This window comes from Myotis daubentonii, chromosome 5 (assembly GCF_963259705.1).
Source record: "Myotis daubentonii chromosome 5, mMyoDau2.1, whole genome shotgun sequence".
Classification (NCBI taxonomy): Eukaryota; Metazoa; Chordata; class Mammalia; order Chiroptera; family Vespertilionidae; genus Myotis; species Myotis daubentonii.
This window is the reverse complement of record NC_081844.1, coordinates 95,181,019-95,207,776: the sequence shown is the minus strand read 5'-3', so window position 1 is coordinate 95,207,776 and position 26,758 is coordinate 95,181,019. Positions and strand designations below refer to the sequence as shown.

The following is a 26,758-nucleotide window of genomic DNA, read 5'->3' as shown; positions in this document are numbered from 1 at the left end:
TAGTGTCTTTTTGCAGAGAATGTACTTTATCTTTTTTTCTATTTTATTTTGCCTGACAAATTTTAGAATTATCTTGTTTACTTGCCCCCAAAATTTGTTGGCACTTTGATTGGAATTTCCTAAAATGGGTAAATTGATTGCAAGGAAAACAAGAAAACCTTTATTAATTTTAGTCTGTATAGATGAGTTGGTCTCTTCTTTGGTGTTTATCTCTCTGAAAATTTCTTAATCTTTTCAAGTTTTGGATTTTGGTGTTTGTTACTTGAATGCTCAGTTTAATTACATATAATCAATAAGATAGTGATATTATCATTATATATTGTTTAAACTGAATGGTTCCTAATACCTTTTAACATAAAGTCTACTTTAATACATTGATTTTCCTTTTATTCAAATTTTATAGGTTAATTTTTGCCCAGCATGTTTTTAAATGAAACTGTTGACTTGATCTCTTAATAGATTAGGTAGATGTCTTAGTATTATAGTTTCTACCTTTTCCATTTCAAAATGCTTATTTTCATTACAATATACTATAATTTAGAAGTCTATTCTCACATTTTAGGGACCCATTTTAAATTCTAATAAGAGTTATCTTGAAATATGTCACAAGCACTGTATCACGTTTAGTGATCTGTACCAGGGCGTCTCAAAGACTGAGGCTGCGGTCTGTTCATTGCCATGAAGGTCTTTCTTAAAGGCTGTAAATTGGTCCCAAGGCTGGGATTCAGTGTTCTTGTGGGTACTTAAAATGGGAACTTAAAATTTGGCATTCACAAACTAAACTTAACCTGTCATTGGTCTTAATTGGGGAAGCTAATTCATTCATGTTCACTAATTTTTCTGAAATGTTTCTCTGAACTCGGGTCCCCATCCCCCACCTCTGTATTCTGGGTTCTTTCCCTCCGAGGAAGTGGGACTGGATTAAGTGTGCTGTAGAATCTTACATCTTTTTTTTGTTGTTGTTGTTATAAAAAGAGTCAAGATAGAAGGAAATGTGAAAGCTGCTGTTTTATACCTATTTTACACTTAAAAAATTTTTCCTTCCATTGAAGAAAAGGAATAGAGCTTTTTTTTTTTTAGCCTCCTGGTATTTCATCTGCTTTCTAATTTTGTATTAGCAATGATGTCAATTAGTTTGACTCATCAGTAACAGCCTCTCCCTCTCATTAGTATTTTTTATTATTTTAGCTACACTTCAACATTTTTTCATCAATGAATCACCTCTCTTGAATGGTGATTTCTCTTTCTTTAATTTGGATTTGTGTATGTGTGAATCCGCCCACCCCCACCCCCCAACACACACACACCTGCCCCCGAAACCAGGTAATAAAATTACTACATCTTTGGAGACAAATTGCACCCTGATTGGGAATAAAACTTTTATTACAGCCTTTGACCTTGAGGATTCTGTAATATTGCTTCGATGTCATTTGCAGTCAGGAGCTAAATTTGATGAGACGTAGCCTACAATGAAAATACAGTTGGGAATGGACACTAGTTCTGTCAAGCATTGAATATGTGAAATTTGTCCTAGAATTTCTAGATGAGGAAGTGACTTATCTCCCTTACAATGTATTATGAGGACCAATTTAGATATGTCATTGCTTCTTTAAAAAGAAATATAAGCATTGTAAGGTTTCAGGTTGATAGGTAAATAGGTAAGCCATAGTACAATGTATAATTATAAAAGAAATAGAAAAATTAACAGGGGTATCAAGGAAGAGTGATGAAGGCCATGGAGATAAGATGATATGGGAATGGGATCCTGAAGGATGATGTCCCAGGGTTGAGTGGTACTAGACAGGAGAGCATTCTAGGCGGATGAAACAGTCTATGTAAAATCTCAGCATTGTTGAAGGCCAGGGGAGGGGAGATGCTAAAAATGGAGGACTGATTGTGGTGGGTTGATCAGAGTGGTTTGGCCTTGAAACCTTTCATCCTAAATTATTTCACCCTTGGCTCCATCTAGGGGAGCAGTGGTAGGGTATTCTTTGGAGAGGATGAAAACTGATTGAACCAGGGATGGGCACCTAGCTCAAAAGTGGCTCATCCATAGGTTGACCAAGAATGCTAAGGTAGCCCGGCCGGCATGGCTTAATGGTTGAGCGTTGACCTGTGAACCAGAAGATCATGGTTCAATTCCCAGTCAGGGCATATGCCTGGGTTGCAGACTTGATCCCCTGTGGGAGGCATGTAGGAGGCAGCCAATCAATGATTCTCTCTTATCACTGACTAGAAGGCCGATGCACGAAATTTTTGCAACAGTAGGCCTTCCTTCCCCCGGCTGCTGGCACCTGGGATCTGGGCTTCCCTCGCAGCTCTGGCTTCCTCTGGAAGGTTGTCTGGAAGGATGTTGGTCTAATTAGCATATTATGCTTTTATTATTATAGATGTTTCTATCACTCTCTCCCTCTTCCTTCCTCTCTGAAATCATTAAAAAAAAAAAATAAAAGAATGCTAAGGTGAGCCCATTAAAATGCTTTAACTCACTAAGGACTATACTGGCTTCCCCAGTGATTTAAGAGGGGTGTGTTAAACTATAGCAAAAGGGATCTATGCAGGTCATTAGGGGAGCAGTAGGACATGGCTATTCCCTTGACCTATTCCAATCCTAGGGACTCCAATTCTAGAATATGTATTACCTTGTAGTAAGCTCTGTTTTATATGGCAGGCTGAGTGAGTCTCTTTCTGAGAGTCAAAATGGCTTAACCAACATGTTAGGCCGTGGATCGAAGGGATATGGAAGAGAAGTTAATCTGAAAATTTATTCTGTGATAGGTCAAGTAAAAGTGACTTATTATCAACTATCAAAGAGGAATTCCCTAAAGAAGTGGACAAGGGTGCTTTCCTTCTTACCAATCATTATTTTTATTAATATATTTTACAAGACTGCAGTCGAAATAATATTAAATACAAATTTTTTTATACAGAAAGTGTAATAAAGTTAAAATAGTTCCTTGTAATTCATAGCATTATTGCAATGCTTACAAAATTTTTGCATAGAGTGTGCAAGGATTGATGTTATTCAAAACAAAACAAAACTAAGCTCTTTCTTACATCACACCCAAACCCAGAGAAAAAACAAAACAAAACAAAAATAACCCAATGGCTGAACTTAATTGGGGTTCCTTTTTCAAAATCTCCAAGCAACTTGGACTTGTATGACCTTATCTGTTAAAAGCACCAGAATCTGGCTTCTCCAGGAATGCATTTAGCGGGCACAAGGATGCATGTCCTCTACCTTTTCTAAAATCTGACCTCCTGAAGAGATCTGTTTCTGCTTCTTTGTGGCCTCAGAAAAAGAGGAAGTTGACTGGGGAGGTAGTTAACATGGAAAATCCACTTCCCCCTCAGCAAAACAAGTTAGGTTAATTCTGGTTTGTGGACTCTTTCCTCTCCTTTGCTAGGATCTCCCTTCTCTACCAAGAAACCCGATTTCTGGCTCTGGTGTTGTTAGTTCCATGAAACCCTTTAAAGGTACCCATTCCTGATTTGCCACTGGGACACATTCACCATTGAAAGAAAACCCCTGAATGACTTACCCTAAAACAAGGTCTCTGGTGTTTTTGAGTTCATCCCTTTACTAAGTTTTATGAGGTTGTTGAGCCAGACAAGCACTACCGTACCCTGCTGGTACCGGGACTGAGTCAGTTGGGAGCAGTGAGAAACTCTGTCCACAACTCCCCAGTGGATCAGATATGTGCTATTGAGAAAGCACAGAAAAGCAGGATGAGCCTCAATCACTTTGCTATTTGGCCTCTCAGCTCTGGGTGTGGGCAGGTTGACAGCTGAACCTTAACATGGGCATACTGGTTGATACTCTGTTCAGATGGTCCCTTGCTGAGTTAATTCTTCAAAAATGGTTTTAGGTCTTTTAATTCATACAGATCAAACCCTGACCCCTTTGCTTAGAAGATGAAAGTGCCCCAAAGCCACCAAGTTGTAGAGAACTTCAGATGCACTCACCTCCTTTAGTAATTGGAATGCCACCGACCCCACTGCTGAATCCAGGGCACCCAGTGTAAAATGTACAGGTTCAAGGTTAAAGGGTGCCACTGTTTAAACAAGGATTGACAAATGGGTCCCTTTTCCAACTTAGATCAATTGGAAGTGACAGCCTGAGTGCTTTGGTGAGGAGACTCTACCTTGGGGAGAAGTATGGCTCATTAGTGATGGCTGACAAGGTGTGGGGTGTGGGGCTCAAGCCATTAGCAGAGCCAAAGTGGCCAGGTTGGGTATTGAATGCCTAATGCTAATTGAGTCCTTGCTAGCCCTATATTCTAGTAGGGAAACAGGGACAATGATAGAGATTTCTCTCCCTTCTATTTGATTCTTTCCTTGAGTTTTGTTATAAATAAAGGTAGGAAATATCATAACCAAATGGTGTCAAAGACCTCACCTAAATAAGACACTTGTCTTTTGAACTGAGGAGTAGGGAAGATGATATATGTGTGTAGAAATGCTGACTTATTTAGCCACACACATAGATCATGAAGCATTAAAATTTTCTCTTAAATGTAAGGCTGATAACCCAGGCATCTCCCAGTTTATAAGAACAAGAAGCCTGACTTAACAGGAACCATATACACAGTAAACTAATTTTTTTGTTTCCAGATTCTATTATTAAACAGATTTTCTATATCTTCACCCCAGGAATCTATACTTCAGTACTGGATGCTGTCATAGATGAGAGTTTATAGAAAGAGGGGAGATAAAAGTTTTATAGCTTCATCTACCCAAAGTGGTCTAATCTGAAAACTGGTAGCAGACATTTCTCAATGGCCTAAAAAATATTTTGGCATGTTGGGGACTTCAAAGCTTAGTGGTCTGGAGTTAGAGTCACATCCCAGCTCTGCCATTTTCTAGTTCGTGGCTTTGGGCAAGTTTTATAACCTCCCTAAGCCTCAGTTTCCATATCTGTATATTGGAACGATAATAAAACCTAACTCAAAGGATTATTTTGAGGGTAAAATAGTGACTGCATGTAAAACACTTAAGTGCAATGTCTAGCACATAATAAATACTCAGTGACTATAAATAAAAAATTAGTGTTATAATTGGAGAATAGAATCCAGCTCTTGTCATATCTTAGATTAGGTTTTGGGTCCAAGAAGACCTATTCAATTTTATGCCAAATTTCTTGGGCGAGATTCTCTTTGGGGAGAAGGTCCAGAACTTTGCTCAGATTCTCAAAATGTTAGAGCCCCATGAATTAGATGAATATGGGGACTAAAGAAACACCAAAATCTTCCTTGTCAACAAGTAACTCTTTCCTGCCCTAAGATAATTCTTTGCTATACTGAACTAACGTAACAACCTAAATGAGTAGCTTGGATTTTCTCACATTGTAAAATCTGAGTTCTATATCATTTCACCAAAATGATCTAAATGCAGAAGTAGGCTGTGAAGACATTGTAAGAAGGACTAGTAGATAAGTGTAGGAGTAGGAAGGCAGAGTAGATTTTAGGGAAGACAAATGTTTCCTTCTCTCTTCTCGAAAAGAGGGCAGCCTCGTGTTGTCTTATTTATCTGACCTTCGCTACTGTTCATCGAAAACTTGAAATCCCCTCACTTGCTAGTGAGAGTGTCTGTCTACAGGACTAATGAGGCATTCTGGGACATTACTCTGGCTTCCGATTGTAACAGGAGCATTTGGACACTAAACATACTTCCTGCCTATACAACCTTTGTTTTATTTTGACTGAAAACCTCATGGCAATGGGACTGATAGTACCACATTTGGGGTTGATGTTGAGTTAGCTTTGCTGTAGGTATGTTTAAGACTGTTCATTGATGGATTTGATAACATCACTAATCCTGTTAGGAAATCACACTTTCTATGGCTTCAAGGGCTCATAGTATTCTTGAATTGCTCTTTTCTCAAAGGAAGATGCTAATTTCCTACTCTGTCAGTGACTATAAAAGGAAAGGGGGTAAAAACAAAAGAAAATCAAGTATGTGAGCATAGGTCACCCCAAATGGGCTATTTTCTCTTACACTGGCGCTCTAATAATATGTAAAATAAGGACCTCCCAACCATAATTATTTTCCCTTTGCCATTCGGATCTGCTTTGAGAAATTTCAAGGGCTCCATTATGAAGAAAGCTTCTAAGAAGCATAGAAATCACATTGCTTTTGAAAGTGCTAATGCGGGTGGTGAGCTATACTGGCTGAAGCAGCAGGTCTCCAACTGCTTTATCTCTTATCCGTGGTTTAGCTTTGTGAATGAGAAATTCAGAGGCAACTGTATAATTTTAAATTCTGATGACCACAAAGAAAGAAATGCATCTGACATGCCAATGCAGTAGCTTTGACTATTTTAATGGAAATATGTTGAAAATGGGGGAACCTTCCACCAAAGAGAGAGTGATGAAAGACCAAAAGAGAGACATTTTATATTTGAGATAAAAGATCTATTTTCTACAGTTGTTTCTTTTATTATTACTTCCCTCCCCCATCTACTACTGGGGCACCAGGCAAACGTATTATTCTGGGAACTGCTTTGTTATCTTTCTTGTGCCTAAGATTTTCTGGTGCAGGGGAAAGCTAGAAGATGGGTCTTGTTTACAATGTACTCAAGTGAGATTTTCACCTTTCACAGAGCCTTAAAGAATAAGAACCAGGTGCTTACATGAATCTATGTATCTCTTTTGTCCAAGCGTTGTGCTATCTTTTGCCTAAAATAAACAAAGGCAAGATATTCTCATTTAGCTGAAGGGCAGGGTTGTCCATTGAATCCTCCTTTGGTTGAATCCAGATAAAATGCTGAAGGACTCCTTTAGTGATGTCGATTAGGGTCTGTAAAATGGTGGTTGTTTTCATTCAGAAAAAAACCCCACATTTCCTCCCTGACATGAATACTCATATTACAAAACCTCATTCATACTGATGCTATTTTAACAATATTGAGTAAAGCTGGGATTAGCGATAGAGATGTTGACTGAAGCGACAGATCTCAGGTAGGAACCTACCTTCCCACACAGAGGCAGATAGGGAATTGGAAATAGTCTTCTTTGCACTCCCACTACCTGAAAGAACAAAGACCCAGGGCCTTGGGAACAAAATGAAACTGGAATTAACCTGCTTCATCCCAGCAACAGCTTCATGAAAGAATGGTACAATATTTTTTCTTCCTACATATTTTAAGATGCTTCTTTCAGTATTTCTAAATTTATTGGTCTCACCAACCCTTCAGGCCTGGTGTGGTCATAGCATTGTAAGTACAATGCAGGTATGAGTAACTGAGGTGGTGATGCCAAAAAGACACGTTAAGTCAAAATATGCTCTGAAGGACCATGGAATGGGCATCTTTTTGGACTATGGGGAGGTGAGGTGGAAGCCTCTAAGTAGAGGTTGTAGAAATAGTCTCTCCAGGGGAGAGATTCTGAATTTAAATCACAGGACCCCCGCTTCATTTATTACCACATTAGATGCAGACAGGAGGAACCACCTATCTACTTAAGATCTAAGGAAAAAACTCGTGAAGGATCACAGCTTTTCTTTCCTTCCATCTTCCTCTAATTCCATCCTCCCTGTTCCCCAGATCATGTGAGCCTGCATTTCTCAGATAAATGGATCATTTTTTTTAAAAAAAAAAACACAGCATAAGGCTAAGCTTTTTTCAGTGGCCAAGTATTTCTATTCTCAAGGACAGATGGACATGTAGGCTTACTCATGCTGTTGTAAAGTCTCTTTCTGTGCTGCTGTGTCCTACTCGTACCATAAATGACCTCTACATCAGGGGTCAGCAAGCTTATTCTGTAAAGGCCAATTAGTAACTATTTACTAGCAATGCATTGTGGGCCATGAGATCTCTGGCACAGCTACTCAACCCTGCTGTTACAGTAGGAAATCGGTCATAGACAGCAGGTACATAAATGGATGTGGTTGTGTTACAATAAAACTTTATTTATGAAAACAGGTGATGAGCTGGAATTTGGTTTAGGGACCACAGTTCGCTGACCACTGCTCTAGAATTGAACCTCAAGAAATCTTTGGTCCATGGTGGCTGAGCAGACAATGGCAATGATCCAAAGAAAACTGATATAAAAGAAATGAAAACCAATGCAAGTTTATAAGATCTAGTCCTTGGGTAACATAATTCAAAAGCCTCATATCAAGTTTCCATCTACATTGAGGCCACCATAGGACTTTTGAAAACCTCCATCACACCTTCATCGTTTCCCAAGACTGTACCTTTATGACTTAGTGAGACCTAAGTGCTAAACCTACTTGGAGATAATTTTTAATTTTTAAAACTCTTCGGAAGAATATGAACATACTAGAACTTCTAGAATATTGAAGATTCATTTGAGTTCTCTGTTTGTTATGCCACCTGTTGCTTAATACACAGAAAGGTGTGATTGTCTAGAAGCCATTATATATAAAGATTAGAAAGAATCTCATTTTTAAAAATTAAAGGTTCTCAGATTTTAATGTAAAAGATATGTAATTTTTTTTTCCCAGAATTCAGGTAAAACTTTCTCTCATGACCATGAACAAATATTCTAGTTGAAGGAAGTAGGGAAGAAAAAAAAGTACATTGAAAAACTTAGAATGTACTTTACCACAGTCTAGAGTCTGAACAGAAATACATAATTTAATCCATGCCAAATTCCCTGCTCATTACCTCGTATACTGTGGTCAATTAGCACAAATGAAGATTAGGCTTTTATGTCATGACTGTTCCCTACGGCTGCTTGATTTCTATTCTTGGCAGCTATTATTATTTGTTTTATTTGTGATGTGATTACCTTTAGGATAAACTTTGTGAGTGGGATCATACCAGTCTTTTTTATTGGTATAAAATTCCCAAGGTGCTGACCTCAGCTTCCAGGTGATGATTAGAACAAAATCAGAGGAAAGAGTTCAAGAACCTTTTATTTTCTTGTCTTCCACACCCTGTGTACTTAAGGTGGCAAAATGCAAGGATGGTCTGTCTGCTTAAGAAAACTTTGTCTTAAGGTATTCCGCCACAAAGGACCTCCTTTTAGCTACTTCTGTTTATCTGAATGATATGGGGTAAATGCTCCCAATCACCAAGGAGGGCCTTTTCCCGCTGGCCAAGCCCTGTGTGTGGTAAATATAGATTCTGCAGCGTGATCCTATAGGCTATCAACAATACTGATCCAGAGCAACTTGGTAGCTTTTTTTTTAGTTTTCTTTTTTAGAGCCTAGTGTTACAAACTAAGCAATCTCATGATCTGGCCCTTGAACAACCCAATTCTTCTATATGGGACATTGAGCAAGAGTGACCAGGGGGAGCTGGTGTCTGGAAGCCAGCAGGGCCATGGTCAGGCTGGCACCACCCCTACTTCTAAGTGACTAAGCAACACACAGCTTGCTTTTACATCCCACATATGCAAACCTTAGCTCAATGCTTGAGTGTCACCTCAAAGATATCCAACTCTTTTTATCTCCTGTGACAAATCTTACCCTGCTTGTGAAGTAAGAAAAAATTAGGATTTTGCTGAGAAACAAAAAGATGCCATTCAGGCCTACAAATGCTACTTCATTTAGGATGGTGGGGCCACTCCTTGCCAAGTGGCATCCAGGACTGTGTAAGCCAAGTGTGTCTCCATTCTGGGCTCCTCAGAGTCCACATCTGTCAGCCACTTGGCTTGTCAACCTGCTTTTAAGATACCCAGTCACTACTAAACCATTCCCCTCCAATCACCCAAAATAAACTACAGGAAATAATAAGATAAATAGGATGTGCTTCTCCTTGCTGAGTGCATTGACTTAAGGCATAGGCACATTTCCCCCTCTTTGAACAGAGATGGTGTAATCCCCTGTCCCAGCACAAGAGCTGGCCAGGGTGACCCTGGAGCATGAGGATGAAGGTGGAGTGATGGGTGGTAGCTGATGGCGGGAATTAGGATTGTTTCTACGAGTGGGGGAGTGGGTGCTGCTGGGCCCAGGGGGGCACAGTGACTCAGTTTATGCTACACATCAGTAAGCCTTTTGTGTGTGTGTGTGTGTGTGTGTGTGTGTGTGTGTGTGTGTGTGTAGTGCTTTAGATCTGTTATTCTTGGAGAAAACATAATGGTGGATTTCAGAATATGACTATCACTACATTGCAAAAAATATATAAGAAGATCAAAGTCAGTGAGTGTGTGGCTCTACCTACCAATCCCAAGAAAATATAGAAATAATTAGGTTACTCTTAGACTTCCATCTCCAAATGGCTCCTCTTGGGGTTGGGGGTCCCACTCTGGTTAATTTTGATTGATCCAATAATTTTGGGTCGGAGTCTATTGAATAAGTCAGAAGTGAGGACAGAACAGATTTTGAGCCATTGCCCCCCTTTTTAAACAGAGATGCATCACCCATTTACTCTTTGCCTGTAAGGCCATGGAGTAGCTTCCAGCCGACTGAGGAGCAGCTGTTCTCCGATTTTGTGCTGATTTATGACTCCTGTTTTGACGAGGGGGTTATATGTGAGTTGGAAGGAAGGAAGAGAGGAGTTGGGTGAGCAGTTTACACTTTGCTAAAATTCCTCCTCCTCATCCATCCAGCGACAAAGGCCCCCAAACATCTGATTGCAGAGGCAGACCAACCATTTGAGTTTCCATGGTCGACTTCTGTGGCATTGCCCCTCCTAACGTGAGGAGGGAGGAGTCGGCCAGCCTCACTCCAGCTGCAAAAGGAAACCAAATGTCCATGTTTAATCCCAGGGTCTCAGCGCTGGAGCGTGACTTGGAGATTCCCGCCATCACTGCCCTGAAATGACACTAAAGGAGGTGCGGATGCTGTTTGGTGAGTGTCCGACAGGCTGAGTGATTCTGAAGGGTCTGAGGGTGTGGAGCCTGATCAGTGTTTTGATTTTATCCTGTAGGTGGTAGGGTGGGGATGGAAATGACAGTATCACAGGGTCACCCGTGGTTCCTTTTGTACTGAAACCTCATTTTATACAGAGGATATATATATTTATTTATATATATTTATATATATTTATATCCACACACACACACTCACGCTCACTCACCCACGCGCGCGCACACACACACAAGGTCTTTGATAGGCTTTCTGTGTTCTAGTAAAAATAGCTGGCAGCCCATGTCTGAAGCCAGAAAAAGGCCTTCCGCTGCCGACAGCGTCCACTGTGGAGAGTCTCTCAAAGGCAGACACTTGTGTTTATCTGACAAGTGGAACCGGTTCCTGCCTGGGACAGGAATAGTCTCCCATTGGCGCAGACGCAGAGCTCGAAGACCTTCTGCCTCGTTCCTGTGGGTGTGTAGGATCCGTGAGGCAGCCTAGGTAGTTTGATTTTCGCAGCATCTAACTTAATCTAAAGAGAGTAGATAGGAAGGGAAGAGTTAGAGGCTGTCCTTGACCCTCCTGACATTCAGAAATAGCAGATGCATGTTCAGTTCCACTTGGATCAAATGAGCACATACTCGGGGTTGAGTATTGCGGGTACCAGGGATGCGGAGATGAATAAGACAGAGTCTCTACCTCACAGAAGCTTATAGTCCAGTAAGGCAACATTGCACTGGATGTATATGTATATTAGCATTTTGCAAAAGTCTATCATGTAGAATGTGAATAGAGTTCTAGAGTGAAATGTGTTTGGGAATGCTAGCTTTAACCATTTTCTTTACTGGGGCACTTCTCAGACCCTCAGTATGTCTGTGTGTATGGTACATCTTCAAAAATATATAGCATTTTCTGGGCTTAAGTGAATGCTACAATATAACTAATCCCTTCAGTCTGAATTCTGACAGCTGTAAACCATGTACGTGATGCAGTCGCTGCTTTAAGTGTGTGTGGTTTGGAGTTTGTAGCTGTTTGAAGACACGGTTTTGATAACTGACTGCTCTATCTGACTAGCTCTTTTAAAACAAATACAGTATAGCAAATGCCAAACCAATCAAAAGGCAGGCTGGGCGAACAGTGGCAACTGGAGATGGATCACCTCTAAGTAGCTCCGAAAGGGAGGGTAGAGTTTTGCTTTGATAAAGGAAAACATTTTTTTCCTTCTTTTAAAAATTCTTAAATAGAAAACTTTGCTTATGGACACAGTGAAGGCACTTTAAACAGTCTGCAGCTGAATCATGTTTTCTTTGGGGACTTGGCTCACATTGCAAAAACATGAGCAACTTATTCTGTCCACCCAAGTGAGATTGTGTTGGGTTAGGAGGATGAATATTTGCAATCTGTCAGGTGGATTGAAGTTTTGGCTTGTTCTGGTTGGGGATAGCTGTTGGATTTGACTCTCTATACTCAATGAAAGTAGAAACAGGCAACATCAACTTTCAAAAATGACTACCAGTAAATTTTGTTCATCATTAGCCAGATGTGTGTCATATACATCTTAGTTTGCCAGCTACATAAATCGTATTTTTATATGACAACAGACAGAATTTGGAAATAGCATTCCTCCCTACAGCCATATGTATTATTCTGTACTTGCTATTATCTCAGCACCTTACAAATAATGAGGCATAACTTGGATGTATTGTGGGTTTGGCTTATCGTTGTCCTGGTCGACATATCTGTTCCCCAAATAAAACCTTCCAGTTGGCTCCTTTGGTTCTTACAGCGTAGGATCAACTTCAGTGGTACAGGGAGGAACCAACCAGTTTGGGGGAAGGCTGGCTGGTTGCAGCTGCATCTCTCCGGACTCCTGTCCTTCTCAGCCCCTACCTCTCCATCTTTGGACTCCAGTCTCAGCTCTGTCCTGCAGGTGGCTTCCATATTGCCGGCTTCTGCATTTATTTCTACTCCTTTTGGGGCCTCCATCACCAGAGACCGGGTTGGGGACTCCAACCTGAAATATATACAAGACTAAGGTTAAAGATCCCATTTCAGAATTTTGTGTGTGTGTGTGTGTGTGTGTGTGTGGAAAATTTCAGAGGATGTTCGATGCTCAGAGCATTGAAGGGGCACTTCAGTATTTTCTCAGGACATTTGTCTAGCTTTGCTTTACAAACCTGGTCACACTGATGAGGGAGCACAGATCTGGGCTTCACCCTCATTGCATATCACCACGCTAACCCAGAGAAGGGGATACCAGGAAATGTAGTGCCAGCTTAGCTAAGTTGATCAAACACAAATCCACACCACTATGTCATCCTGTTTTTAATGGCTGCTTTGGCTTAAACACTGTATTCGATAGAATCCATTTTAACTTCTAGTATAGAAACTGATTGAAATAAAATTAGCACCTACAGGAAGGAAGGAGAAACTTGGGATCTTCTATATAGGATCTGCTTTGAAGTCAAGTTACTCTGAAATCCATGCTCCTCATAAATGCAGTAGCTATGCAAATTTTATGAATGGAACTGCTGAAGTTTTAGAGATCTGTTTGTCTTTATTCATTTAAAAATATATTTTTATTGATTTCAGAGAGAGGAAGGAGAGGGAGAGAGGAATAGAAACTTCAATGATGAGAGATTCATTGATCCAGTACTTCTTGCATGCCCCCTAACTGGGAATTGAACCTCAACCTCCAGTTTATACATTGATACTCAACCACTGAGCCACACTGGCCTGGAAAGATCTGTCTTTAAATAATGAGTTGAAAATCTAAGCAGAATACTCTAGGGTTGTGCTCTATAAAGATTTAAGAAATGGGTTGTATATTGTCATTTGAAGGCCATTCTTTCAGAAATACAGTGATAGTCTGTCCCTTTTAGAGCAAAGCCATTTTGAAGTTTGCTTTTATGAAAGGCAATCCAGAACATTACAAAACACTCTTTTGAATCAATCCTTCTTTCCCAGAGTAGAACTTGTTGGTTTATTTAATAAACATTTATTATACTAGACCTACAGAGACATAGACCTATAGAGACAGAGAAGTGGCCTCTTTCCAAGTCTGAAAGAGTCGTTAGGAAGTGACTCATTTATCTGGGCAACATTTATTGAATTCCTATTCTATGCAAAATGCTGGGGTTAAAGTTATAAACAATATAGACCTCCTTTCCCTAGTGAGTTTATGTGCTGTTGTGGAAGAGATACATTAAGCAGCTATTGGTTTATGGTGATGAGGATTCCTTAACGAAGAAGTTCAGGGGATTATAAGAGTTTATATAACTGAGGATTGGTTTGTGGGAAAAGCTGAGGTCTGGGAAGGCTTATGATGACATCTGAAGGATAAGGAGGAGTTAACTTGGTGAAAGAGGAGTGTTCCAAGGAGAGGGAGCAGCATGCATGAAGACTTTCAGGAAAAAATAGTTATGTGGCTTAAAAAATTGAAAGAAGGTTCATAGAGACTGTGGTAGTAAGAAGAAGAGGTAAGAGATAAGTTAGGCATGGCCTGGCAGAATATGGTGACCTAGTAAAACATTTATAGAGGCTTAAAAAGATAATGGACAACATGATCTGATGTCCATGTTGCAAAGATTACTGTGGTAGTTAGTTTTGTGGGTCAATCTGACTGGGACACAGGGTGGCCAGGCATTTGGTCAAACATTGCTCTGGGTGTATCTGTGAGGTATTTCTGGGTGAGAGTAACACTTAAATCAGTGGACTCAGTAAAGTAGATGGCCCTCCCTCCCTCATCCAATCCGCTGAAGACCTGATCAGAACGAAGGCTGAGTAAGAAGGAACTTTGCCTGCCTACGTGAGCTGGGTGGGACATTGGTCTTCTGCTCTCAGACTAGCATTCACCCCACCACCTCTCCTGGATCTCCAGCTTGCTGACTGCAAGTAAGGACTTCTCAGCTTCCATTCAGGAGAACCAATCCCTTACAATACAGCTGCTTATTTATACTGTATTAGTCAGGGTTCTCCAGATATACAAAAAAAACAGGGTGTGTGTGTATAATATTAAATATATATATCTGGCTATACAGTGGATAAGAAGGGACATGAGAATTGCAAGGAGAAGAGCTAGAAGTCTGTGGTTATCCATGTGGGAGAAGATGGTAACTTGGATTTGATGATGGAATTAGAAATGATTCCCAGCGTTGTGAGTTTTATAACTGGTATACTGTGTGGGTCAGCCACTAAGGTAGGAAGAGTGTTGGTGGAATACTTAGAGCAGAAAACTGTGAGTGGAGTTTAGATGTGTTGAATTGGAGGTGGCTGAAACGTCAGGTGGGAATGTGGATATGCAGGGCTAGAGGTAGAAATGGGGAGGTGTATTTGGTTGTGGCTGGCAGCAGATTCCTATGTTGCTGAGTTATTGACAGTGTGTATACACAACCTCAAAAAGACTATCTAAAACATACTCAGACTCTGGAGTGTCAGCTGACTCCTTTGGGCTGCCGAGACTAGGAATGCACTCAGAGACGGTTGTCTTAGCCAAGTCACAATGTAGGTGACATCCTACCAGGGTGAACATTTCCTTAGAAATGTCCTCCCTCTATAGCTAGAGACAGAGCAAGATCCTCACCAGAGTTCCAAAGTGCCCAGACGCTGTTGCCCTCTGAGGTGGTTTCACGGAATATGATAAGGACAAGCTTGGTTGTGTCTCCTAAGCCTGGGGAGATGCTTTCTCTATGCAACCATCATTTCCAGGTGCATTTCTGCATTCATTTGAAACCTCTCCTCCTCTGCCCAAATTGCATTTCAAGTACCTGTGAAACGTGGGGCAGCAAGAGTGTCCCTTTGCTCCGCAGTTACACTAGGAAGTGTCATGAATCAAAAGGATTCACAAAACTTAAAATGCTATCACAAGGTCTGTTTCTAACACTCAGAGAATAATTTATTTGCTGTTGGCATTATCAGTTTGTTCTCTCTGTTTCAAGCTCATTTTTTGTTGAAATTGTTTTTGTTGAAACAGTGATTACTTATCCAGATTTCTCATTTTCATTTCCTTCATCATAAGAATCTACATTAATCACTTCTAAACCTAGACAAGCTTTTAGATCATATTTTGCTCCCATCCTCAGAGAATGGAGACAATAGCTTTTATTACTTTGGGGAACGACCTTCAAAACATCATAAAGAACAAGTAATGTATGTGGTGAGTGAAATAGCAGAGGGTTAGCCAGAAGTCTTTCCTAGGGAGAGCAGAGTCACACTAACACCAACACCCGGGATTACTGTGTATGTTCTACATTTGAGGGAAAAAAATGAATTAGAAAAAGTTATGATTGAAAGGTAAACAATTTAGAAAAACATGAGGGGAGGGTTTGTAAAGTTGGCGGTGCTTTAGTCAATTGAAGTAGTTGCTTTCAGGGGGTTCTTGGATTGGCTGAGGCCCATGGCTGGGAAATTTTTATTCAGTTAGAACCATAGGAGGAGCTTTCAAAACTTGGGTCCCGTCCCATATAAATTAAGTCAGAATTCCAGGCCATTTACATTTTCAAAAATTTATCTATATGGTGCTGGTTGAAAACCACTGTCTTAGACTGACTTAGCAGTTCTGTGTGTGTTACAGATACACAATTTTTAATACAGAACCTTTACCATTTCACTGGTGGGAATAGAATGGTTATGATATTTTTAATTTTTTTTGTGAATTTGAGAGCGAGAAACATCAATTTGTTGTTCCACTTCTTAACTGATTCATTGGTTGACTCTCGTATGTGCCCTGACCAGGGATTGAACCTGCAACCTTGGTGTATTGAGATGATGCTCTACCCAACTGAGCTAAGGGGCCAGGGCCAGAATGATTATGATATTGCTTCTAGGGCAGTGATGGCGAACCTTTTGAGCTTGGCGTGTCAGCATTTTGAAAAACCCTAACTTAACTCTGGTGCCGTGTCACATATAGAAATGTTTTGATCTTTGCAACCATAGTAAAATGAAGACTTATATTTTTGATATTTATTTTATATATTTAAATGCCATTTAACAAAGAAAAATCAACCAAAAAAATGAGTTCGCGTGTCACCTCTGACACGCATGTCATAGGTTTGCCATCACTGGTCTAGGGGAAGAGTAACCAAAGCTGTGACCCCAGGAGCTAAGTTAATGTGCTTGATAAAATAAAGACCTGCAGTGCCTACTCTGTAGTTCATTGTACCACCGGGGCCACTTGTAATTTTGGGTTGTTGATCTTAGGATATTGTGTATATAACCCTTAGCATACCAGTGGGGCTCTACTCATAGAGTGTGTATACTAGTATTTCTCAAACAATTTCTTCATTGATCTGAAGTTCATTAGCTCTGGTTGAATCTTCAAGAGCTCCGAGTTGAATTCCTATTTCAAGAAAGTACCATATTTTAGTTGTTCTCTTTGATAAACAAATAGTAATGAACCAACAGCCATGTTGAAAAACCTGATTAGCTTCAGCATAGTGGGCTACTTTGAAGTCATGATGCGATTTTGATGCTGGACAACTTTCAGAGCACAGTACTGGCTACCAGCATGCCGAATACCGTGGCCCATTTACTTTTCAGTTTGAAAATTCATAATGCTCCCTCTGACCACATTTTCTTGCCACCTTTGTGACTCTTCCTGTATTTCTGAGTTAGGTTAAAAGTATGACATCATGCCAATTAGGAACCTCAGAGGGAAACCCAGTGTCAAGTGCCGGTGACAGACTTAGATCCACATCTAATCAGTGAACTTATGTGACGTGCCCTGTGTGGTGGGTGCTTTCCATGTGTATTGTCCCATCTGATGTTCACTACCAGCCCCACTTGTGAGAGGAGGCAGTGGACAGTTCGAGAGGTTAAGTGTCATGGTGCAGATCATGTGCCTAGAGAGTTACAGATCAAAGCATGGCCTCTTGATTCCTAGCGCATATGCGTTATAATATTTCCTGGTTCTGATAGTTGAAAAGCAGTTCTACATTTTAGGCAGAAATCTCATCCTGTAATCTGTTATGCCACCCAGAGTCCCCATAGGTTAGCACTTCAAATTTATAAAGACAAGCATTTGTTTTTAACAGTTTGGTTATCTGGAGGCTTCCTTTATCCAGGCGAAAGAGGATCTTCAACAGATTTTTCAGTGATGCGACTTGAGCGACCCTCTTGGCCATCCTGTTGCAACGCACGGTAGGTCTAACCTTCCTCTCTGTGTGTCTGTTCCCTTCTCATTCTTCAAGTTTCGCTTAAATGCCACCTATTTCCCTGACCACCCTTTCCATCACCCAGGGACATTCCTTCATGCCACTGAACACAATTTGTCATTATTTGTCTGTTTACTTGTTATCATTTCTTTCTTCCTCTAGAATAAGGTCTATAAAGGCAGGAAGTCCACTAGATTTATGCCCTGATCAAGATGTTGCCTGGGTAATCAATGAATATTTGTTGAATTAATGTGCCGCTTAGATTCTGCTACCTAGCATGGAATACAGTGTTCTTGTTATGTTCTGAGTAAGGTCCAGGACCATAAAACACTCTTCCCTTCCCTTCCTGGTATGATTCTGGACAATTTATTATTATAGTCTAATTACATTAGAATTGGCAGTCATATTGGCATTATGTCATACTTTTAGACCAAAAAATAGAAAAATGTCCCTCAGTATGTGGCCCACTTTGCTAGTAACTATGTCATTCTGCATTTGTGTGGCTAGGGCCACCGTTTCCTCCCTTTTAAAAATTGCAATATGAATTTCTTGGGAGGGAATGTAGGATAGTGGTTTAAAACTTGAACTTTCAAGTCAGGAGTGTGAGTTCAGGCACTTCCAGCTACTGGATGTTTGACCTTGGAAAAGTGGACAAGTCTCCTTGAGGCTCAGCTATTTCTCATTGTTCAATAGGGATAACAATACCTCCCTTACAGGACTATCATGAAGCTGGAATGTGGATATGTAGGTGACGCCCTAGCAGAGTACATGAAATGTGATGGTGAGTGATAGTTTTCATTACTGTATTCATCCACATACAAATTCTGTCAAACCCATGCATCCCTCCCCCCCTTAAACTGGGGTTAGAATGAATGAGTTTTTTCCCCCACCATTTCTAATCCCCTCTGACTTCCTTAACATTTCATCATCCACAAGAGGCATCCTTGTTAATGTAGTGGCCACATGACAGACTTTGCAAAAAGCTGGAATGCCAAGAGTAATTTTATTCAAAAAGGTTCAAAGATTAGTGGCCAAAGAAGTCCATTCTTCCTCCAAAAATGTGTTTTGATTGTTATAAGAGTTGCTAAAATGTCAATGACTTTGAGAAGGGACAATCTTGACATTCTCTCTGCATTTGTCAATTCCTTTTGCCAGAGTTAAAAACCGATCACATATAAATATGGTGCCTTCGTAGCCTAAGATGGGCTTCCGGATGGTGTTTAGAAGCTGGGGCTTTGTAGCAAATCACGTTTCTCATCATGTACTAGCCAAATTAATTGAGGTTTCCAAGGGACTGCCTAAGAAAATATAGAAATGATCATTGCAGTTTCCAGAGGAAACTCTAGCCCAACCGGCATCCTGTCATCTCCAAAGCAACACATTCTTTACACTGAGAGATTCTTTCTCAAGTGAGCATGGAACTAAATAATTGATTTGAATATCAAAGAAATGATGTACATTTCCACACTAATGATAGTAATAACTCTCAAGCCGTCCCAATAAGAGCTAAAGGTCTCTGACATTTAACGACCCATGCAACTAACCTGATTCCACGTGTCCTGGGAGCAGGCTGTCGATTATTTTAATAAAGGATGAAAATTAAATTCACAAATGTTAGATTTTTTCCCTTAAATGAAATCACTAGCTTTGATCTAGTCAATGCAGCTCCATGGGGCAGTGTATTACAGCGGAAGGAGTGCTGGACCAGGAGTGGATTCGAATGACTAGGTCTGCCACTAAGTTGTCATGTGTCCATGGGGGCCCCTCCTCCTGGTCCTAAAATGTACTTCATTTCAGATTTTGGAATATTAATAGCAAGTGAGTGTACTGCCTGCCATGTGGTTATAATGCAAATGGTCATGATGTCCTCCCTTCATTCTCAATGCTGACACTCAGTAGACATCCTACAAAAACACTGCATTTGTTTGTTCATGTGCTGTATGGGAACCCCTGTCTGTGGGGGCCAAAACAGGTAAGCTCCATAGCTCTAAGAAGGCTGCTAAGTGGAAATTAAGATCTCCTAGGTGAATAATGATGCTTCATTCAAGTTTAATTTTATAAAAGCTATCTAATAAAAAAGTATTGCATACTAGGCACTGCGCTAGGAAAACAATTCTAGTCATTATACTATTATTAATCTTACTGTTAATGATCCCAGTTTTATAAGCAGGGAACGTGAGGCTTGGGGATGTTAACCCTAACGCTCACACAGCTAGGAGAGAGCATCAGAACCCACATTTTTTAAATGCCACCCCAAAGCTGCCTTTATTGGCTGAGCTAATGTTGGAGTGACAGAGCTAAGTTTTAGGACTCTGGGGAAAAGTAAATTATTTTAAAAAAACATAGGGTGAACCTTGTGTTGAAAGACATTTTGACTAATATGAATGTATACACTTAAAATGAAAGTAAATGGGCAGAGAAACCAAGATGGCGGCATAGGTTAACGCCAGAGATTGCTGCCTCGAACAACCACTTCAGAGATATAACTAAAGGACAGAACGGACATCATCCAGAACCACAGGAAGGCTGGCTGAGTGGAAATTCTACAACTAGGAGGAAAGAGAATATCATACCCAGACTCAGAGGAGGCGCAGGGCTGAAGTGAAATACTCAGGTGCAGAGTGCGCGCACGGAGCGGGCTGCCAGCGGAGGGCACGGTTGTTGTTTTCAATCGGGAGGGAGTTTCAGACTCTGAGCTCCAGATCCGGGCGAGTCTCTGGGGACCAAGACTCAAACGGGAGAAGCGGGACTGTCTGGCTTCGGTCGGAACTCGAAGGCAGCTTTCTCTCCGAGGTTTGCAGCCGTTGCTGGGACTCTGAGAGGCAGAGCCCCTGGGGAAGGAACTGAGAGCAGCCATAACTGCTTGCTCTGCCCCGCCCAAGCCCTGCACAGAACCATTTGCCGGATAGCCTCAGGCAAACGCTAGATTAGCACCGCCCTAGAGATCCAGCACAGAAGCCCTCCCACTGCAGACACAGCGGACTCTCATAGCCAGTTAGCCTGGAGGTCAAATCACCCCTGGTATTGCCGACATCAATCAAGGCTTTAAAGGCAACAAGACTGCGCACAAAGACCACTAGGGGGTGTACCAAGAAAGCATAAAAAATGCGGAGACCAAGAAACAGGACAAAACTGTCAATGGAGGATATTGAGTTCAGAACCACACTTTTAAGGTCTCTTAAGAACTGTCTAGAAGCTGCCGATAAACTTAGTAAGGCCCTCGAAAAGACTGGTGAGACCGCCGATAAATGTAGTGAGATCCTCAAGAAATCTAATGAGACCCTCGATGTTGTGATAAAGAACCAACTAGAAACTAAGCATACACTGACTGAAATAAAGAATATTATACAGACACCCAACAGCAGACCAGAGGAGCGCAAGAATCAAGTCAAAGATTCAAAATGCGAAGAAGCAAAAATCACCCAACTGGAAAAGCAAAATGAAAAAAGAATCCGAAAATACGAAGATAGTGTAAGGAGCCTCTGGGACAGCTTCAAGCGCACCAACATCAGAATTATAGGGGTGCCAGAAGATGAGAGAGAGCAAGATATTGAAAACCTATTTGAAGAAATAATGACAGAAAACTTCCCCCACCTGGTGAAAGAAATAGACCTACAGGTCCAGGAAGCGCAGAGAACCCCAAACAAAAGGAATCCAAAGAGGACCACACCAAGACACATCATCATTAAAATGCCAAGAGCAAAAGACAAAGAGAGAATCTTAAAAGCAGCAAGAGAAAGAAACCCAGTTACCTACAAGGGAATACCCATATGACTGTCAGCTGATTTCTCAACAGAAACTTTGCAGGCCAGAAGGGAATGGCAAGAAATATTCAAAGTGATGAATACCAAGAACCTACAACCAAGATTACTTTATCCAGCAAAGCTATCATTCAGAACTGAAGGTCAGATAAAGAGCTTCACAGATAAGGAAAAGCTAAAGGAGTTCATCACCACCAAACCAGTATTATATGAAATGCTGAAAGGTATCCTTTAAGAAGAGGAAGAAGAAAAAAAAGGTAAAGATACAAATTATGAACAACAAATATGCATCTATCAACAAGTGAATCTAAGAATCAAGTGAATAAATAATCTGGTGATCATAATAGAATCAGGGACATAGAAAGGGAATGGACTGACTATTCTTGGGGGGGAAAGGGGTGTGGGAGATGCGGAAAGAGAGTGGACAAAAATTGTGCACCTATGGAAGAGGACAGTGGGTGGGGAGTGAGGGCGGAGGGTGGGGTGGGAGCTGGGAGGAGGGTAGTTATGGGGGGGGGGGAAAGAGGAACAAATGTAATAATCTGAACAATAAAGATTTAATTTAAAAAAAATAAAAAAATAAAAAATAAAATAAAATGAAAGTAAATGGTTTCTGTTTGATATTAATTGAAAATTTCTATTTCTGGTCTAGCCATGAAATAAATAATTGGTTAATATCTATTTTGCAATTAATTTGGTTAGTACACACTTTGCAATTTTTCACAACCCATTTCAGCATACTCTCTTAGTTGGGAGAATAGCAGAGAAAGCCTGAAGTAGAATTTGAAAACAATATGGAGAGAGGGCCTGGTTCTGTCTCAGGGTTGGTGTGGTAAGCTGGTGGCTGAATACAGTGGGAGGCATTGTTTTGAGAGTGACTGGATCACCATGTACTGAGCATCTCTATGTTTTTGGACATTTATATGGTCCAAGGAATCTTTAGGGCACCCTGCCCAGTATGTGGCAGAATTCCTATTGAACAGGTGAGGTTCAGTAAGGTGGAGTGATGTGCCCAAAGCCACTAGTCACTGACTCCCAAAGGTGAGTCGCAGGTGACCAGGACTGTCTGGCTTCAAAGCAGCCTTCTCAAAACTTCCCGCTGAATCATCAACTATCCCAGAGGATAAATACGTTCCTCTGGGGCACAGGACCCACTAAAAGGCCAGGGTTTCTTTGAAGTTTCTCCTACTCAGCTTAAAGTTATGTGATTTAGTATTTTACAGCATAAAATATCCCTATTTAATAGAAAAATAGTGACTTAATTTATCATTGGCTGAATTCTTTATCTTCTACCTTAAAGTCTTTAGGTAAAACATTCTCCAGGAAGACATGTCAAGGATGTCCTACGGTTTCGTGTATCCTGGTTCAAGAAGCAGTGCTGTGTGTGATCTTCGATGCTCACCTTCTCTGAGCCCTAACGTACTCATCTACGAAACAAGGGTAATGATGAATCGATGAATCTAATAGTTGCCTTAAAAAGCTGTGTTTATATAGTGCTTAGCACAGGTCTGGACAATTCCATCTCATTACAACTGTGAAAGCAGGAAAAGGAACTCTCACAAACATGGTGTGATTGTTAGAGATGTAGAAAAAAATCATTTCACTCCTCTTTTCTGCCAGTGTTTTGATTCATGGTTCCTCATTAAAAGCATGTTTCCTTCCAATCTGTAGACAGACCTTTGGGATATGTTGCTCTTAATCTCAGTTTGAAGAACAAAGGAGAGCGGTTTTACTCTCTACACAACAGCTCACAAAGTCATGAAACTTTGAAATAATGGTTGATCTGTTTTTACTTCAGATCCTTTAGTGGGGTGGTCCATTTTAGTCATGCCCATGACTGGTGTCGAAAATATTCCTCTGATTTTCATATGTTTGTTAATTTTATCACATAACAAATGGAAATGGAGGGGAAAATGCTTGTACATTCTACTGCTGCATTTCCAATGGGATTTAAATAAAAGCTCACCCTAGGACTTAGGACATCTCCTTGGAAAAGAGACATGGTAATGATAATAATAGCACTATTTATATAATATTCATTGAGTTCTTCCTGTATTCCAAGACTTTGCCTAAAGTCTTTGTGTCTCATCCCACTTAATGCTCGCTGCAACCCTAAGAGGTATGTCCTCATATCATCTCCATGTAGCCAGTGCCAGACCTCATAGCTGTCTCATGATCTCTAAGGCCTTTGCTCACTGTCAGAAACATTTATGTTCATCCACGTGGGAGATTTTCATTTGAGGGATAGAGAATAAACCTGGGGCAAATTGTGAGGACAGTAAAGTCATGAGGAGAAGGTCTTGTTATCAAAGGAATGATCATAGTATATATTAATGTGCTATTTTCTACTCAGAGCCACAACAAGGTAAATAAAAACTTCTCAGAAAAATCCAAGAATGATATATAGTGTATACTATATTTTGATGTAAAGCAAATTGTTTACATGGTACAGATAGCTCTGCTAACAATAGCGTTTATCAAGATTATTTATTACAAGGCATTAAAATAAATCTGTTTTTCAATTACTCTCTAATGAAATGTACCAATTACCTTTTGAATGGTGACACATGGCTGTAATCTATTCCGGTGGGGATAAATCTTGTTTATACCAGGTTTCAAGGGCTCCCTGCTGAACTACATTAATTACTGATGTAAACAAAGATAGAAGATTACCATCACATTTATCGATGGATCCTGAACTTCACTGCAATACAGTTCTCTGGGTGAGATGACATTAATCATCAGGTAATTCCCAACTGTTATGGTGCAAAGCTGCTGTAAAGGGATATTTCTGCAAGCTGGCTGACTTTGGAGCTCATTTAGTAAGGGGGTCAAATCCTGGGGTAACAGGGAGAGGTCACGTAGCTGTTATGCACAGTGTAGCTAGAAAATAGTGCTCTTTAGCAACTGGTGGGCTACCTTTTGGCCAACCAATGAATAACTACCCCAGAAAAGAGTCAAGCACTATTTCATAGAGTCTCACCCACATTGTGTTCATGAAATACTAGCAGGCTCCCACCAGTGCCAAGCTTGTGAAGTGGCACCACCTCTGGGAGAAAGTTTGTCCTGTGTGGGCTATTAATTCAGTAAGGAATTGGGAGGGAGAGAGAATGAGAGTGGTATTACTGTGGCTTCTGAGCACAGGGCAATCTATCAACCTTGGTGTGGAGACCATTTCCTTCTCCCTTCTATGCGACCAAGTCACCCCAGGTTTCAGAGCAGACTGTGGGCTTTGTCATGAAGTGTTCTCCTTCGTTTCTGTTCTGGTTTTTAAAAACTTTAAGCTTTGATGGACCCATGTGCTGTATGGAGATAATAGTAGCACTGGCCTCCAAGGATCTGGGGAAGATTAAATGAGATCTTGAATGTAAGACATTAGTACCTGGTACATTTTGAAAGTTCAAAGATGTTGGCTACATTATCATCGATAGAGTCAGGAAATGTGATTTTCATGAGCTAAAGAGAAATTTTTACATGTTCTTAGCTCCCCAAACTACTTTTTATATTTTACATTGAAAGGAAACTTCTGTAAAAGATGGAAAGTAATTTATCAAGAGAAATACATTGATTATTTTCCCTGTTGGCCAATGTGTGGGTAATTTATACGTACAATATTTAGTCCATGACTAGAAATATATAATATTCATAGTATTATTCTCATGTGAAGAAAAAAGGGATTCAGCTTATGCAACACACAGGTAAGAAGCTGAGCTAGGATTCAAACCTAAATGTTGTAATTTAATAGTTTGCATTCTTTGCAGTGTGGTTAAGAATTGATTTTCTAGCATGTACCTAGAAATACTAATATTTGGACTTTGTTTGGTCACCTTCTATTGAACATTTTTGAATCACTGTAAGAACTTTGGTGTTGCTGAGAAAACAGTCTTAATTTATGTGTGTTACCATGTCTGCCCTTACCTGTATTAATAAAATATTGACTATTGCTTGTCTTGTAGAGAGATTTATTGGAGGACAGCTCTGTAGGAGACACTGCAGTGAGTGCTGACAATAAAATCAGGTCGTGTTTAAGACAGTCGATGGCCATCCCTGTTTTGCCTAAGGGGAAACTGATTCAGAGAGAAAGGATAGGAACATGGACACGGTCATAAACTTAGGTAGTAGAAAAAGTGGGATTAGAACCCGAGGTGCTGTACAGCCTAGCTTGGAAAAGTAGAATAAAGTAAAGTCTCTCAATGTCTCTCTCCATCACCCTTTCCTATCCAATTTTCTCTCCCTCCTTACTCTGCCCTTGTTCTCTTCCCCATTATTATCGATAGAGTCAGGAAATGTGACTTTCATGAGCTAAAGAGAAATTTTTACATGTTCTTAACTCCCCAAACTACTTTTTATATTTTACATTGAAAGGAAACTTCTGTAAAAGATGGAAAGCAATTTATCCCTCTCTGATTTCCATCTCTCTCACCTCTGTTTTCTCCCCATCCCTTGGTTTCACATCACATTCTCTATTTTATCTTTTTTTTTTGTCCCTCCCTCTCTCTTTCTGTCACACTCTGCCCCATTCCCATCTCACTTCTTTCTCTTTCTACTCTCGCAATCCCGTTTCCTTTTTCTCTCAACTTCCTACCTCTTAGTCGCTCCTGTTCCCTTCTCTTTGATCTTTCGCTGCCTCATTCCCATCTCTCCCTTTTTTTTTCTTTCTTCCTCTCTCTCTGTACCCCTCTCCCATCACCAGCAGAATAGGAACTTAAAACCATTTACAACGCCTTTGGCTGCAGCCTTGACACATCTCCCTCTCCTCTTACCACACAGGAAGGTCTTTTTCTCTGGGCAGGACTCTAGAAAAAATGAACTATGTGGACTTCCAGTTCCACTTCTCCTTATTAAGGGACTGGGGACATTTACTAATAAATGTTCCTTTCACTGCCTTTTGTCCTCTATGCTAAAGGGCCTTCTTATTACTATATCTTAAACACTACCTGATTATATTGTCAGCACTGACCACAGTGTCTCCTACAGAGCTGCCCTTCAATAAATCTCTATACAAATATTTTCTTGGAAAGAACATCATCCGCCACTGATTGCACACACAGGGACTACACTCCGCAGTGCTCTATGTTCACTCATACA

The 26,758-nt window shown here is 40.5% G+C and overlaps 1 protein-coding gene across 1 annotated transcript in view; it reads right to left on the bottom strand.

Moving 5' to 3' along the window:
• Positions 1-7,595: 7,595 nt before the first annotated feature.
• The window catches only part of SGCD (sarcoglycan delta), a 302,515-nt gene continuing 283,352 nt past the window's right edge, over positions 7,596-26,758 (bottom strand). The window contains exons 7-8 of the mRNA XM_059699026.1: positions 12,649-12,772; positions 7,596-11,290 (exon numbers count right to left, since the gene is read on the bottom strand). Of these exons, the coding sequence (XP_059555009.1) occupies positions 11,117-11,290; positions 12,649-12,772 (298 nt within the window). The 3' untranslated portion in view covers positions 7,596-11,116. The remainder of the gene's footprint in view (positions 11,291-12,648; positions 12,773-26,758) is intronic.